General features: G+C 42.3%; 2 protein-coding genes across 2 annotated transcripts in view; one reads left to right on the top strand and one right to left on the bottom strand.

Annotated features, from left to right (window-relative positions):
* The window catches only part of dmgdh (dimethylglycine dehydrogenase), a 17,531-nt gene extending 11,303 nt beyond the window's left edge, over positions 1-6,228 (bottom strand). Inside the window, exons 1-5 of the mRNA XM_048165439.1 lie at positions 5,855-6,228; positions 5,428-5,599; positions 1,419-1,517; positions 1,167-1,331; positions 797-1,001 (exon numbers count right to left, since the gene is read on the bottom strand). Of these exons, the coding sequence (XP_048021396.1) occupies positions 797-1,001; positions 1,167-1,331; positions 1,419-1,517; positions 5,428-5,599; positions 5,855-5,952 (739 nt within the window). The 5' untranslated portion in view covers positions 5,953-6,228. The remainder of the gene's footprint in view (positions 1-796; positions 1,002-1,166; positions 1,332-1,418; positions 1,518-5,427; positions 5,600-5,854) is intronic.
* An 823-nt stretch (positions 6,229-7,051) lies between these two features.
* bhmt (betaine-homocysteine methyltransferase) lies at positions 7,052-11,946 on the top strand. Its single transcript, XM_048165441.1, has 8 exons — positions 7,052-7,211; positions 7,490-7,622; positions 8,765-8,877; positions 9,057-9,248; positions 9,332-9,479; positions 10,614-10,796; positions 10,876-11,104; positions 11,450-11,946. Exons 1-8 carry the CDS (start codon positions 7,188-7,190, stop codon positions 11,628-11,630), a joined length of 1,203 nt encoding a protein of 400 aa, XP_048021398.1. The 5' UTR covers positions 7,052-7,187; the 3' UTR covers positions 11,631-11,946.
* The last annotated feature ends 1,128 nt before the right edge of the window (positions 11,947-13,074 follow it).

The following is a 13,074-nucleotide window of genomic DNA, read 5'->3' as shown; positions in this document are numbered from 1 at the left end:
ACTGAGGGGTGTGGCCTAACACAATGAGGTGTGGTCTAAGATATGGGGTGTGGTCTAATATGAGGGTGTGGTCGAACATATGGGGTGTGGTCTAAGATATAGGGTGTGGTCTAATATGTGGTGTGCGGTCGAACATATGGGGGTGTGGTCTAACATATGGTGTGTGGTCTAACACGGGGTGTGGTCTAAGATATGGGGGTGTGGTTTAACATATGGGGATGTGGTCTAACACGGGGTGTGTGGTCTAACATATGGTGTGTGGTCTAACACGGGGTGTGGTCTAAGATATGGGGGTGTGGTTTAACATATGGGATGTGGTCTAACACGGGGTGTGTGGTCTAACACGGGGTGTGGTCTAAGATATGGGGGTGTGGTTTAACATATGGGGTGTGGTCTAACATGTGGGTGTGGTCTAAGATATGGGGGTGTGGTTTAACATATGAGGTATGGTCTAACATGGGGATGTGGTCTAACATTTGGGGTGTGATCTAACATATGGGGTGTGGTCTAACATGTGGGTGTGGTCTAAGATATGGGGGTGTGGTTTAACATATGAGGTATGGTCTAACATGGGGATGTGGTCTAACATTTGGGGTGTGGTCTAACATGTGGGTGTGGTCTAAGATATGGGGGTGTGGTTTAAAATATGAGGTGTGGTCTAACATGGGGGTGTGATCTAACATATGGGGTGTGGTCTAACATATGGTTGTGGTCTAACATATGGGGTGTGGTCTAACATTTGGGGTGTAGTCTAACATATAGGGGTGTGGTCTAACATATGAGGGTGTGGCCTAACCTGTGGCATTGACGATGCGATTGGCTCGGATGGTTCCGTGTGGAGTCTGGACGTCCCATCTGCCGTCGGTGGTCGGCGTGAGGCCTGTGACCGGAGCGTGAGGATAGATCTGAGCGCCGTACATCCGCGCTCCCGCCGCCAGAGCCATCGTCAGAGAGTACGGGTCAATGTGACCGTCACCCGGATTATAGAGACCCGCCAACACCTGACACACACAGAGAAATGCCTTCACATCTTCACACACGTGTGTATTTTTTGTTTTATTTACTGGTATTTTACATTATTCCTGAATGTAATAATAAAATGTGTCTTATACACTGTTGTTTTTCTCTCCACAATATAATTTTAGCTGAGTTGTAGTCAGTTGTACCTTGTTCATGTTGAGCAGAGGAAAGAGCTGCTGGATCTTCTCCGGGCCGATGAGGAACTGTGGCGTAGGATGCCAGTGAGTTCGGCTCATCTGATACTTGAGCTCGTCGACTCGGACCGGAGTGGACGCGATTCTGATGCTGCCCGGCTGATGGAAGCCCACGGCCTGCGACACAAACACAACACGATCGCCTTCAACACACTGAGCGAATGAATCTCTCTAGCTCTAGTAAACATGACTGATGCGTCTCACCTGTCCCGTCTCGGCCTCCAGCTGCTCGAAGAGTTTGATACTGTAATAATGAATCTTCTTCAGATTAATGCCCGGATGATAATATGTGGTGAGTCCCGCCTGTGGATGATGACATCATCAGACACTTGCACACTAACTAGTGGAGCACATGCATGTTAAGGCCAGTTCACACCACACTGACAGACGGCAACAGGTGTGTGTCAGTGTGTTTGTGTTACACCTGTCAGAGAGTGTCTGAGCTTGTTTTTGCTGACTGAACATGCTGAAAGAGAATTAGAGAGACTGAGAAGAGACGTGCTGTTCTCTGGAGACTGTTGGGCCTTTAACTAAGACAACACTTGCACACTAATTTGTAGTGGACGTGCACACTAACTTGTAGTGGACGTGCACACTAATTTGTAGTGAACGTGCACACTAAATTGTAGTGGACGTGCACACTAACTTGTAGTGGACGTGCACACTAACTTGTAGTGGACGTGCACACTAATTTGTAGTGAACATGCACACTAATTTGTAGTGGACTTGCACACTAACTTGTAGTGAACATGCACACTAATTTGTAGTGAACTTGCCCACTAACTTGTAGTGAACATGCACACTAATTTGTAGTGGACGTGCACACTAACTTGTAGTGGACGTGCACACTAATTTGTAGTGAACGTGCACACTAAATTGTAGTGGACGTGCACACTAACTTGTAGTGGACGTGCACACTAACTTGTAGTGAACGTGCACACTAATTTGTAGTGGACGTGCACACTAACTTGTAGTGAACGTGCACACTAAATTGTAGTGGACGTGCACACTAACTTGTAGTAGACGTGCACACTAACTTGTAGTGGACGTGCACACTAATTTGTAGTGAACGTGCACACTAACTTGTAGTGAACGTGCACACTAATTAGTAGTGGACGTGCACACTAACTTGTAGTGAACGTGCACACTAAATTGTAGTGGACGTGCACACTAACTTGTAGTGGACGTGCACACTAACTTGTAGTGAACGTGCACACTAATTTGTAGTGGACGTGCACACTAACTTGTAGTGGACGTGCACACTAACTTGTAGTGGACGTGCACACTAATTTGTAGTGAACATGCACACTAATTTGTAGTGGACTTGCACACTAACTTGTAGTGGACGTGCACACTAACTTGTAGTGGACGTGCACACTAACTTTTAGTGAACGTGCACACTAAATTGTAGTGGACGTGCACACTAACTTGTAGTGGACGTGCACACTAACTTGTAGTGGACGTGCACACTAACTTGTAGTGGACGTGCACACTAATTTGTAGTGAACATGCACACTAATTTGTAGTGGACTTGCACACTAACTTGTAGTGAACATGCACACTAACTTGTAGTGGACGTGCACACTAACTTTTAGTGAACGTGCACACTAAATTGTAGTGGACGTGCACACTAACTTGTAGTGGACGTGCACACTAACTTGTAGTGGACGTGCACACTAACTTGTAGTGAACATGCACACTAATTTGTAGTGGACTTGCACACTAACTTGTAGTGGACGTGCACACTAACTTGTAGTGGACGTGCACACTAACTTTTAGTGAACGTGCACACTAAATTGTAGTGGACGTGCACACTAACTTGTAGTGGACGTGCACACTAACTTGTAGTGGACGTGCACACTAACTTGTAGTGGACGTGCACACTAATTTGTAGTGAACATGCACACTAATTTGTAGTGGACTTGCACACTAATTTGTAGTGGACGTGCACACTAATTTGTAGTGGACGTGCACACTAACTTGTAGTGGACGTGCACACTAACTTGTAGTGAACATGCACACTAATTTGTAGTGGACTTGCACACTAATTTGTAGTGAACATGCACACTAATTTGTAGTGGACTTGCACACTAACTTGTAGTGGACGTGCACACTAACTTGTAGTGAACATGCACACTAACTTTTAGTGAACGTGCACACTAAATTGTAGTGGACATGCACACTAACTTGTAGTGGACGTGCACACTAATTTGTAGTGAACATGCACACTAATTTGTAGTGGACTTGCACACTAATTTGTAGTGAACATGCACACTAATTTGTAGTGGACTTGCACACTAACTTGTAGTGGACGTGCACACTAACTTGTAGTGAACATGCACACTAACTTTTAGTGAACGTGCACACTAAATTGTAGTGGACGTGCACACTAACTTGTAGTGGACGTGCACACTAACTTGTAGTGGACGTGCACACTAATTTGTAGTGAACATGCACACTAATTTGTAGTGGACTTGCACACTAATTTGTAGTGGACGTGCACACTAACTTGTAGTGAACGTGCACACTAATTTGTAGTGGACGTGCACACTAACTTGTAGTGAACGTGCACACTAAATTGTAGTGGACGTGCACACTAACTTGTAGTGGACGTGCACACTAACTTGTAGTGAACGTGCACACTAATTTGTAGTGGACGTGCACACTAACTTGTAGTGGACGTGCACACTAACTTGTAGTGGACGTGCACACTAACTTTTAGTGAACGTGCACACTAAATTGTAGTGGACGTGCACACTAACTTGTAGTGAACGTGCACACTAACTTGTAGTGGACTTGCACACTAACTTGTAGTGAACATGCACACTAATTTGTAGTGAACATGCACACTAATTTGTAGTGGACTTGCACACTAACTTGTAGTGAACATGCACACTAATTTGTAGTGAACATGCCCACTAACTTGTAGTGGACTTGCACACTAACTTGTAGTGAACATGCACACTAATTTGTAGTGAACATGCCCACTAACTTGTAGTGGACTTGCACACTAACTTGTAGTGAACATGCACACTAATTTGTAGTGAACATGCCCACTAACTTGTAGTGAACGTGCACACTAACTTGTAGTGAACATGCACACTAACTTGTAGTGAACGTGCACACTAACTTGTAGTGGACTTGCACACTAACTTGTAGTGAACATGCACACTAACTTGTAGTGAACGTGCACACTAACTTGTAGTGAACATGCACACTAAATTGTAGTGGACGTGCACACTAACTTGTAGTGAACATGCACACTAACTTGTAGTGGACTTGCACACTAACTTGTAGTGAACGTGCACACTAACTTGTAGTGAACGTGCACACTAACTTGTAGTGAACGTGCACACTAACTTGTAGTGAACGTGCACACTAACTTGTAGTGGACTTGCACACTAACTTGTAGTGAACATGCACACTAAATTGTAGTGAACATGCACACTAAATTGTAGAGGACGGTGGCCCTGCACACTAACTAGCACGCTAACTACTAGTAGAGCACTTGCACAATAACTAGTAGTGGACGTTCACACTAACTAGCAAACTTTTTTTCCCTTTGAATTAAGTTTAAATTCAGATTATTTTCTGCAGTGTAAGCTGTCAAATACTTTGAAGTTAAGTGAAGTCGTTGCCTATTTAACCAGGAATAGTTCAATCACACTTCATCCAACTGTCCATTTCACCGTCGGCCGTCATGTTTTTAATCTCTTACAGCTGAAACACAGAGTCCAGGTGGACAGAACGGCCATCATACTAGTTAACTACTAACAGAAGAGGATCAAACGTCTTAAATGTTTGGTCAGAAGAGGATCTGAGCAGCTCACATGCCGAAGTCAGTGTGAGAGGAGCAGACGGAGCACTAATGGAGGCTCAGTTTGTTTATTCTAGAACACAGACGTCTTCAGGCTGAACAAGAATCTCATTTTCACATCACTTTTATCAGCAAACAGGTTTTGTTACAATCGGCCACTGTGTGCTCATGTGTTTCCTAAACGATACATAAATGTAGTTTGTGTCTTTAAATGTAACATGTGAAGGCCAAGTATGGTAACCGCACACTCAGAGTTTGTCCTTTAACCCATCCAGTGCACTCACATTAGGAGCAGTGAGTACTGAGAATCAAACCTGCAACTCTAACATTAGGCTGCACCGATTATTCGGTGACACTTTCATTGTGTCGTGTCTGACCCTTGACCCGTGCCCGTACCGCGTGCCATGTGGATCCGGCCGTCAGCTCCGACTTTTCCAGCAGCACCACGTCCTTCTGTCCGGCTTTGGCCAGATGATACGCCAGACTGACCCCGACACACCCGCCGCCGATGACCACCGTCTCTGCGCTGTCCTTCAGACGCCTGCCCAGATCACCAGCAGCTCCATCTCTGAGAAACACACACACACACACATCATTACTCTATGATCAGAGATGAGACTGAATCACAGTCACGTGATTTCTGCAGAAAGATTGAAATATCACAACTGTCAGATATATGGGATATAATCATATTTTCTCAGATAAATCTCATTATTGCCAAATCTATCAGATATAATTCATATTTTCTCAGCTGTTATAGCTATAGAACTATTTTTCTCAGATATAACTCATATTTTCTCAGAAATATCTCAGGTTTCCTCACCCGTCATCAGTCGCGAAGCTCCGCGCAGAAACGCGCAGTGTTTTTCTCCTGAAGTCTCGCCTCATGAGCGCGTTAAACGCGTTTAATATTCGCGACATTTTGTGCTGGTGGTCCGAACGAAGTTGTCTTGAGTTCAGTCTTGAGTTCAGCTCAGAGTTTCCAAACAATCGGTCACGCAGAAACACGCACGAGCAGCGCGCGCACGCGTGCCTGTCGGAGACGCGTCGAACACGCGGCGCGTCTATGAGGGGATTCCTATTTGTTATATTTTAGAAATGACCTGCACGAGAAAACACTGAATACAAATTAAAATCAGAATGATTCACATCTTCACATAACATACACATTATTTATTGATGTTTTTCATTTCTTTTGCGCGCGCGCACTGCAGTGATGACCTGCAATAATATATCTTTCATAAACAGTCTGAGTGAATGAACAATCTGCTACCTAAACAAAGATTGCAGCAACCCTGACTGTGTGTGTGTGTGTGTGTGTGTGTGTTTGTGATCTAGAGGAATGTTTGAGGACAGTGAAATGTGTCAAGGCAGCAGATCACATGATCAATGTCTCTGAAGCTCAAACACACAGCACTGATAATCAGCTCTGACATGATCAGTGATCAATAACACGATCAAGCAGCAAAACATCTGCACAACACTTCTGGACGCAGCTGTGCGATAATTCAGTGGATCTCAGAAGTCCACACACCTCTGTGAAAACAGCTGGTTTCTGTTATATGTACAAAAACGAAACAAAGATAATCACATCGCAACTTTAATGTAAAAAATTCAACCTGATTACAACCTAAAGTGTGCAAAAGTTGATTTGATCTTTGTTACATCACAAAAAACTGCTGTTTTAACAAACTTTTGCTGCGCGCTTCAAAATATTTTCCTTTTATTTTCATTTTCATGTTTCATTTTATTTTACAGCATAAAATATGTGCCATGATATAACTTTCTATCTACGGGAAAAATATATATATATATATACAAGTTTGACAAAGACAGACTATTTATTTCTCCAGTGTATTTATCAGAGGAATGTGACGTAAGACATTATTATTGAATATCAATCTGATGATAATGATGTTCTGAGTTTGAAAGATAAACATTAACCAGTAACATTGTGAACTAGTTTAGGTTACAAGGGGCCGATCTCTCTCTCTCTCACACACACACACACACACACTCACACACACACACACACACACACACACACACACACCCCTCCAGCGGTGCTTTATAAGAGCTCATCTCATGTTCATCTCACTCCAGTCTCCCTGAGCTCTCCTGAAGGTCTCCATCTGTCCCTGAATCTACAGCAGAACATGGCACCAGTCGGATCCAAGAGGGTGAGTGACTGATCTAGAGACTTTCTCCGATTCTACAGTCCAGTTTGTAGTTTGTAAGCGCGTTATTTTCACACGAGCGCATGAGTTCATCTCAGCTATTAATATATATCATACATACATGAGCAGAAACACACAAACGCGCGTTAAAGTGAGTTAATGAGGTTACAGACGGAATAAAACTCCTGCCGGGCGCGCGCACAGGCACGGTTGCGCGCGTTCCTTCGTCTCTCTGCTGTGAAAATGTGTGATTTTCCCCTCATGTGTGTGTGTGTGTTCAGGGTATTCTGGAGCGCCTGGGCGCGGGTGAGGTGGTGATTGGAGACGGAGGGTTCGTGTTCGCGCTGGAGAAGAGAGGATACGTGAAGGCCGGACCCTGGACGCCAGAGGCCGCTGCTGAGCACCCGGAGGCCGGTGAGATTCCCTCAATCCACCCTGATTTTGATTTGTACCATGGCAATCATTCAGTAACATGGTAGAGTACAACGGGGCTAAAGGCACACCTTAAGAAAAATGTGCTTTTGACTACTCTCAAAGTGTATGATTACAGGAAAAATATATATGTTTGTATTGGACATTGATGGAGCAACAGATTTTGTGTGAAAATAAATCATAAAAGTGGTTAATTTTGTTTAAAAATCTTATAAATGTATGAGGTGCTGAGTAATGCATGGGGTAAAAGGCACACAGTATTTATACAATTACTTTAGCTAAAATAAAATGTTTTTAATACTTGTTAGAAGAAACACTTTAGCAAAGTTTGTAATATTTTCTGTTAATTTTGATAAATAAAAGAATTCATTTTTGTTCAGTAAATATACTGTCATTAAAATAGGCCTATGTAATATAAAAATATATTTTAAAAAATACAGAAACAAAATTGGTTTAAAAAGTAAAGTTTCTGAAAGCATTGAATGAGATCCCATAATATTTATTATAGATGTATAGTAGTAACAATAAATTATATTTTATTATATGATTAATATAATATTTTTTAAATATGATTGTTTCATTATAAATATGGGTATTATCTCTAAGATGGATACCCAATTTGATATATGATATTTAACATCTGAATCTAATCATGTCAACAAATGGAAAAGTCAGTCAGATCTTCATTATCATGTTAAATATGGCGCTTTTTGCCCCAAATATCATACTTTTACATATTCTTCCGTTATTATTATCCGTTAACTGTTGCTTGAATTACCTTGAACAACACTGAAAATCATTAAGAAGACCTTTGTCTGAAAATACAAACATTAATTTAATCGATTCTCGTTTGCTACTTAAATCAACAACATTTTGAAAAACATCAAACATCAACTTTGAGTTTCTGCGCGCGATCGCGTCGAGGATCAGACAAATTTGCACGTGCATTTTGAAAAGCGGATGTTTAGGAAAGTTCTGCGGCACGTTTTTGTGCCATCTAGTGGTTTAGAGGAAAATAAAATCAAAGGCGCCTTAACCCCGTTGTACCCTATATATTAAACGTTTTTCTCATAAAGTGTGTTTAGACTGTATTTCTGAAGTAACGTGTGATTTCTGTCTGTCAGTGCGACAGCTGCACAGGGAGTTCCTGCGGGCCGGGTCAAATGTCATGCAGACCTTCACTTTCTACGCCAGTGATGACAAACTGGAGAACAGAGGGAACAAGCTGACTTTCACTGTGAGCCACACACACACACACACACACACACACACACACACACACACACACACACACACACACACACACACACGCGCGAGTTTCATGATCTCATGTTAAACATTGCACAAACTCTGACCTCAGATAAAAACCTAAAGACTCGGGTGATGTTTGCTCACCATAATGCCATCTGACCACAGGGGCAGCAGATCAACGAGGCGGCGTGTGACCTGGCCAGAGAAGTAGCCAATGAGGGCGATGCACTGGTGGCGGGCGGAGTCTCGCAGACGCCCTCGTACCTCAGCTGCAAGAGCGAAGACGAGGTCAAGAAGATCTTCAAGAAACAGCTGGACGTTTTCATCAAGAAGAACGTAGACTTTCTGATCGCCGAGGTGAGGATCGTAAATTCTCTCTGCTAATTGAATCAAAGATGCCTTTGGTTTGGTTATTGGTTGATTGATTGATTGATTGGCAGTACTTCGAGCACGTGGAGGAGGCTGAATGGGCCGTCCAGTCTCTGAAGGCGACAGGAAAGCCTGTAGCAGCGACTCTGTGTATTGGACCTGAGGGAGACATGCACGGAGTGACACCTGGAGAGTGTGCCGTCAGACTGGTCCGAGCAGGTGCGTCTCACAAAAACACTTTATAAACGCAGCTAACAGGGAACATTCTCAGAACGCTCCGGCAAGGTTCTGAACAAACGTTCTTCCAATAGAACATTCGTTCAACGTTAATGTTCTCAAAACGTTTGCACAAAAACATTATTTATATGTCGCTCATGGAATGTTCTTCTGAAACATTTCAGTTGGACGTTCATCTAACGTTTTTTAAATTTACTACTTTTTTCAGCGAACATTCAAAAGTTGAAAATAGAACGTGATTTTATTTTATTTTTTAAAATATTTAAAAAACTGGACGTTCAGAAATAACGTTTAAGGGAACGTTAGTATAACGTTCTCAGAACGTAAAGAGTTAGTTCACCCAAAAATAAAGATTCTGTCATTAATTACTCTCCCTCATGTCGTTCCACACCCGTAAGACCTTCGTTCATCTTCAGAACACAAATTAAGATATTTTTGATGAAATCCAAGAGGTTTATCACTCATATAATATAATCAACACTTTCAAGGTCCAGAAAGGTTCTAAAGACATCGTTAAAACAGTCATGTGACTGCAGTGGATCAACTTTAATGTTATGAAGAGACGAGAAAACTTTTTGTGCGCAAAAACAAAACAAAAATTACGACTTTATTCAACAATCTCTTCTGTGTCATTCTCATATGTTGTTTACGTCCAGCGCTTCCAGGTTCTACGTCAGAACACCGACTCGTTATTGGCCGGCTCCTGCGTCAGCGTCACACGCATGCGTCGTGCTGATCACATGATCAGCTTTGGCCAATACTGAGCCGGCATTCGGACGTAAACGCGGAAGCTTCACTGCGTCACCTGCGTAAGATAATGACAGAAGAGAAGAGATTGTTGAATAAAGTGGTTATTTTTGTTTTGTTTTTGTGCTCAAAAAGTATGAAATCTGAGTCTCTCGGATTTCATCAAAAATATCTTAATTTGTGTTCTGAAGATGAACGAAGGTCTTACGGGTGTGAAACGACACGAGGGTGAGTAATTAATGACAGAAATGTCATTTTTGGGTGAACTAACCCTTTAACTAAAGTGAGTGTGTGAACGGACGCACCTACAGCCTTTACAGCATCAGATCAGCAGATGATGTAGTTCTGGTGTCCCGCGTGTCTGTCCAGGTGCTGATATCGTCGGTGTGAACTGTCACTTCGACCCCATGACCTGTGTGAAGACCGTGTCCATGATGAAGGCGGCCGTGGAGAAAGCCGGTCTGAAAGCGCATTACATGACGCAGCCGCTGGCGTATCACACACCCGACTGCAGCTGCCAGGGCTTCATCGACCTGCCCGAGTTCCCCTTCGGTACACAAACACATTCCTGCCATAAAAATTGTTTTCTTAATAAGACGAACACGTGAATATGTGAATGTGTGTCTTTCAGCTCTGGAGCCGCGGATCCTGACCCGCTGGGAGATGCAGCAGTACGCCAGGGAGGCCTATAAGGCCGGCATCCGTTATATCGGCGGCTGCTGCGGCTACGAGCCGTATCACATCCGCGCCGTGGCCGAGGAGCTCTCCGTCGAGAGAGGATTCCTGCCCGAGGCGTCTCAGAAACACGGCATGTGGGGCAGCGGACTGGAAATGCACACCAAACCCTGGGTCAGAGCCAGGTGAGACAGAGAGATTCGTTTTCACATACAGAGTTATATATGTTTGTTATAGTTTCGATTACAATCACTCTGAACACGAGTACTAGTGATAATTGACACTCAATAATAATGAGTGATTCCTCCAGGCCAGCAGGTGGAGACTCTCATATGTGAAACACAAACGAAAGCGGGTGTGTCTGTGATGTATTATTCATTAACATTCGTTATAATTTCGATCACAATCATTCTGAACACGAGTACTAGTGATAATTGACACTCAATAATCACGAGTGATTCCTCCAGACCAGTAGGTGGAGACTCTCGCATGTGTGTTTGTTCATGAATGTCTGTCGCTGTGCTCCGAAGGGCCCGTCGTGATTACTGGGAGAAGCTGAAGCCCGCGTCCGGACGCCCGCTGTGCCCGTCCATGTCCACTCCCGACGGCTGGGGGGTCACCAAAGGTCACGCCGAGCTCATGCAGCAGAGGGAGGCCACGACTAAAGAGCAGCTGCGCCCGCTGTTCGAGAAAGCCGACGCCAAATACTGAGAGGGTCAGAGGTCGAGCTGCAGCTGCGTTTAGAAGCCGACAGAAGATACGGCAGACGATCTGTCCAGCTCTTCTCTTCCTCAGTGTAACATTTACGAACCAAACGCGATATCATGAATAGGATTGTTTACTTCAGCAGGACCAGACGTTCTGTAGAAACCAAATAAACTGAAATGTTTAAAAGTTTAATTGTGCCTGTGGAGGTGTAATCGACATGCTTTATTTGACTGATGACTGCATTCCAGATGTTCAGAACACTCCAGTCTGACACAGTGTTTCCATTTCTGATGCTCAATAAACATTCATCATGATCTCACTCTCACTGTTGTTTTAATTAAAATAAAGAAATGGAGCCTAAGAATGAGGTTTTATTGATTAAACACAATGTTTTGATACTTACGTAAAGAAGATTTGTGCTTTAATCATTAATGTGAAAGTGCAGCTCGTAAATGACGAATGTAACATCTTTAACATTATGATTATGATCCAGTGCTGTCTGACTATGAGCGCTGTTTAAAAACAGCGACAACATCCACTGGTAAAAGAGTTATTAATTAAAAAATAAAGCTCAGTTCATAACAGACCAAACTCTTGAGGCGTCATAATGTTTTGCTGGCGGTCAGTGGCGCCATCTGGTGGACGGAAATGAACTTTCCCTGTTGTCAAAAACACCCACGGAGAAAAACATCACTTGAAAAGAGGAAATTATGGAAGCCCATTTCCGTTACACAAGAAAAAAAAATCCTTTGGAAAATTATAATTATGAGATAAAAAGCAGAAATTATGACATACTACATCGAAATAATGACTTTTAAAAATCATATGACATTAAAAAGTCGAAATTATGATAAAAAGTCAAAATTCGGACTTATAAAGTCATAATTATGACATAAGTCGACATTATTTCGACTTTTTAATTTCAGTTTAGATTTTTTTAAATCTCATAATTATGACTTAATATGACATAATTTCGACTTTAACTCATAATTATTGACTTTTTAAGTCAATGTCAGCTTTTTAATTTCACCACTTTTTAATCACTCAGTAAATCTGTCGACTTTTATCATAATTTTACATTTTTACCTCATGACTTGTCATAATTATGACTTTTTATGTAATAATTTCGACTTTTTAATGTCACGAATATGACTTTTAAATTCATAATTATGATTTACCAAAACACGATTTGTTTTCTTATGGGCTTCCATAGTAATCACACGTTACATGATTAATTATTCATGTGTGCCTGGTCACATGATGCGACTTTCATGAATTATTGATCAGAGAGAGATAAATCAGCTGTTTCATCGCTTTTGTCTTCACATTAGAGTACAAACTACACAGTTGAAGCATCTTGTGTTTTAATACAGACAACAAAGAAACTGACAAACAAAAACAAAACAAAAAAAAAACAGAAAAAAAGGTGCACGAATTGAGCCACGAC

Source organism: Megalobrama amblycephala, linkage group LG18 (assembly GCF_018812025.1).
Source record: "Megalobrama amblycephala isolate DHTTF-2021 linkage group LG18, ASM1881202v1, whole genome shotgun sequence".
In the NCBI taxonomy this organism is placed as follows: domain Eukaryota; kingdom Metazoa; phylum Chordata; class Actinopteri; order Cypriniformes; family Xenocyprididae; genus Megalobrama; species Megalobrama amblycephala.
Note: the sequence above shows the minus strand (reverse complement) of the source record. Positions and strands in the feature narration are given on the sequence as shown.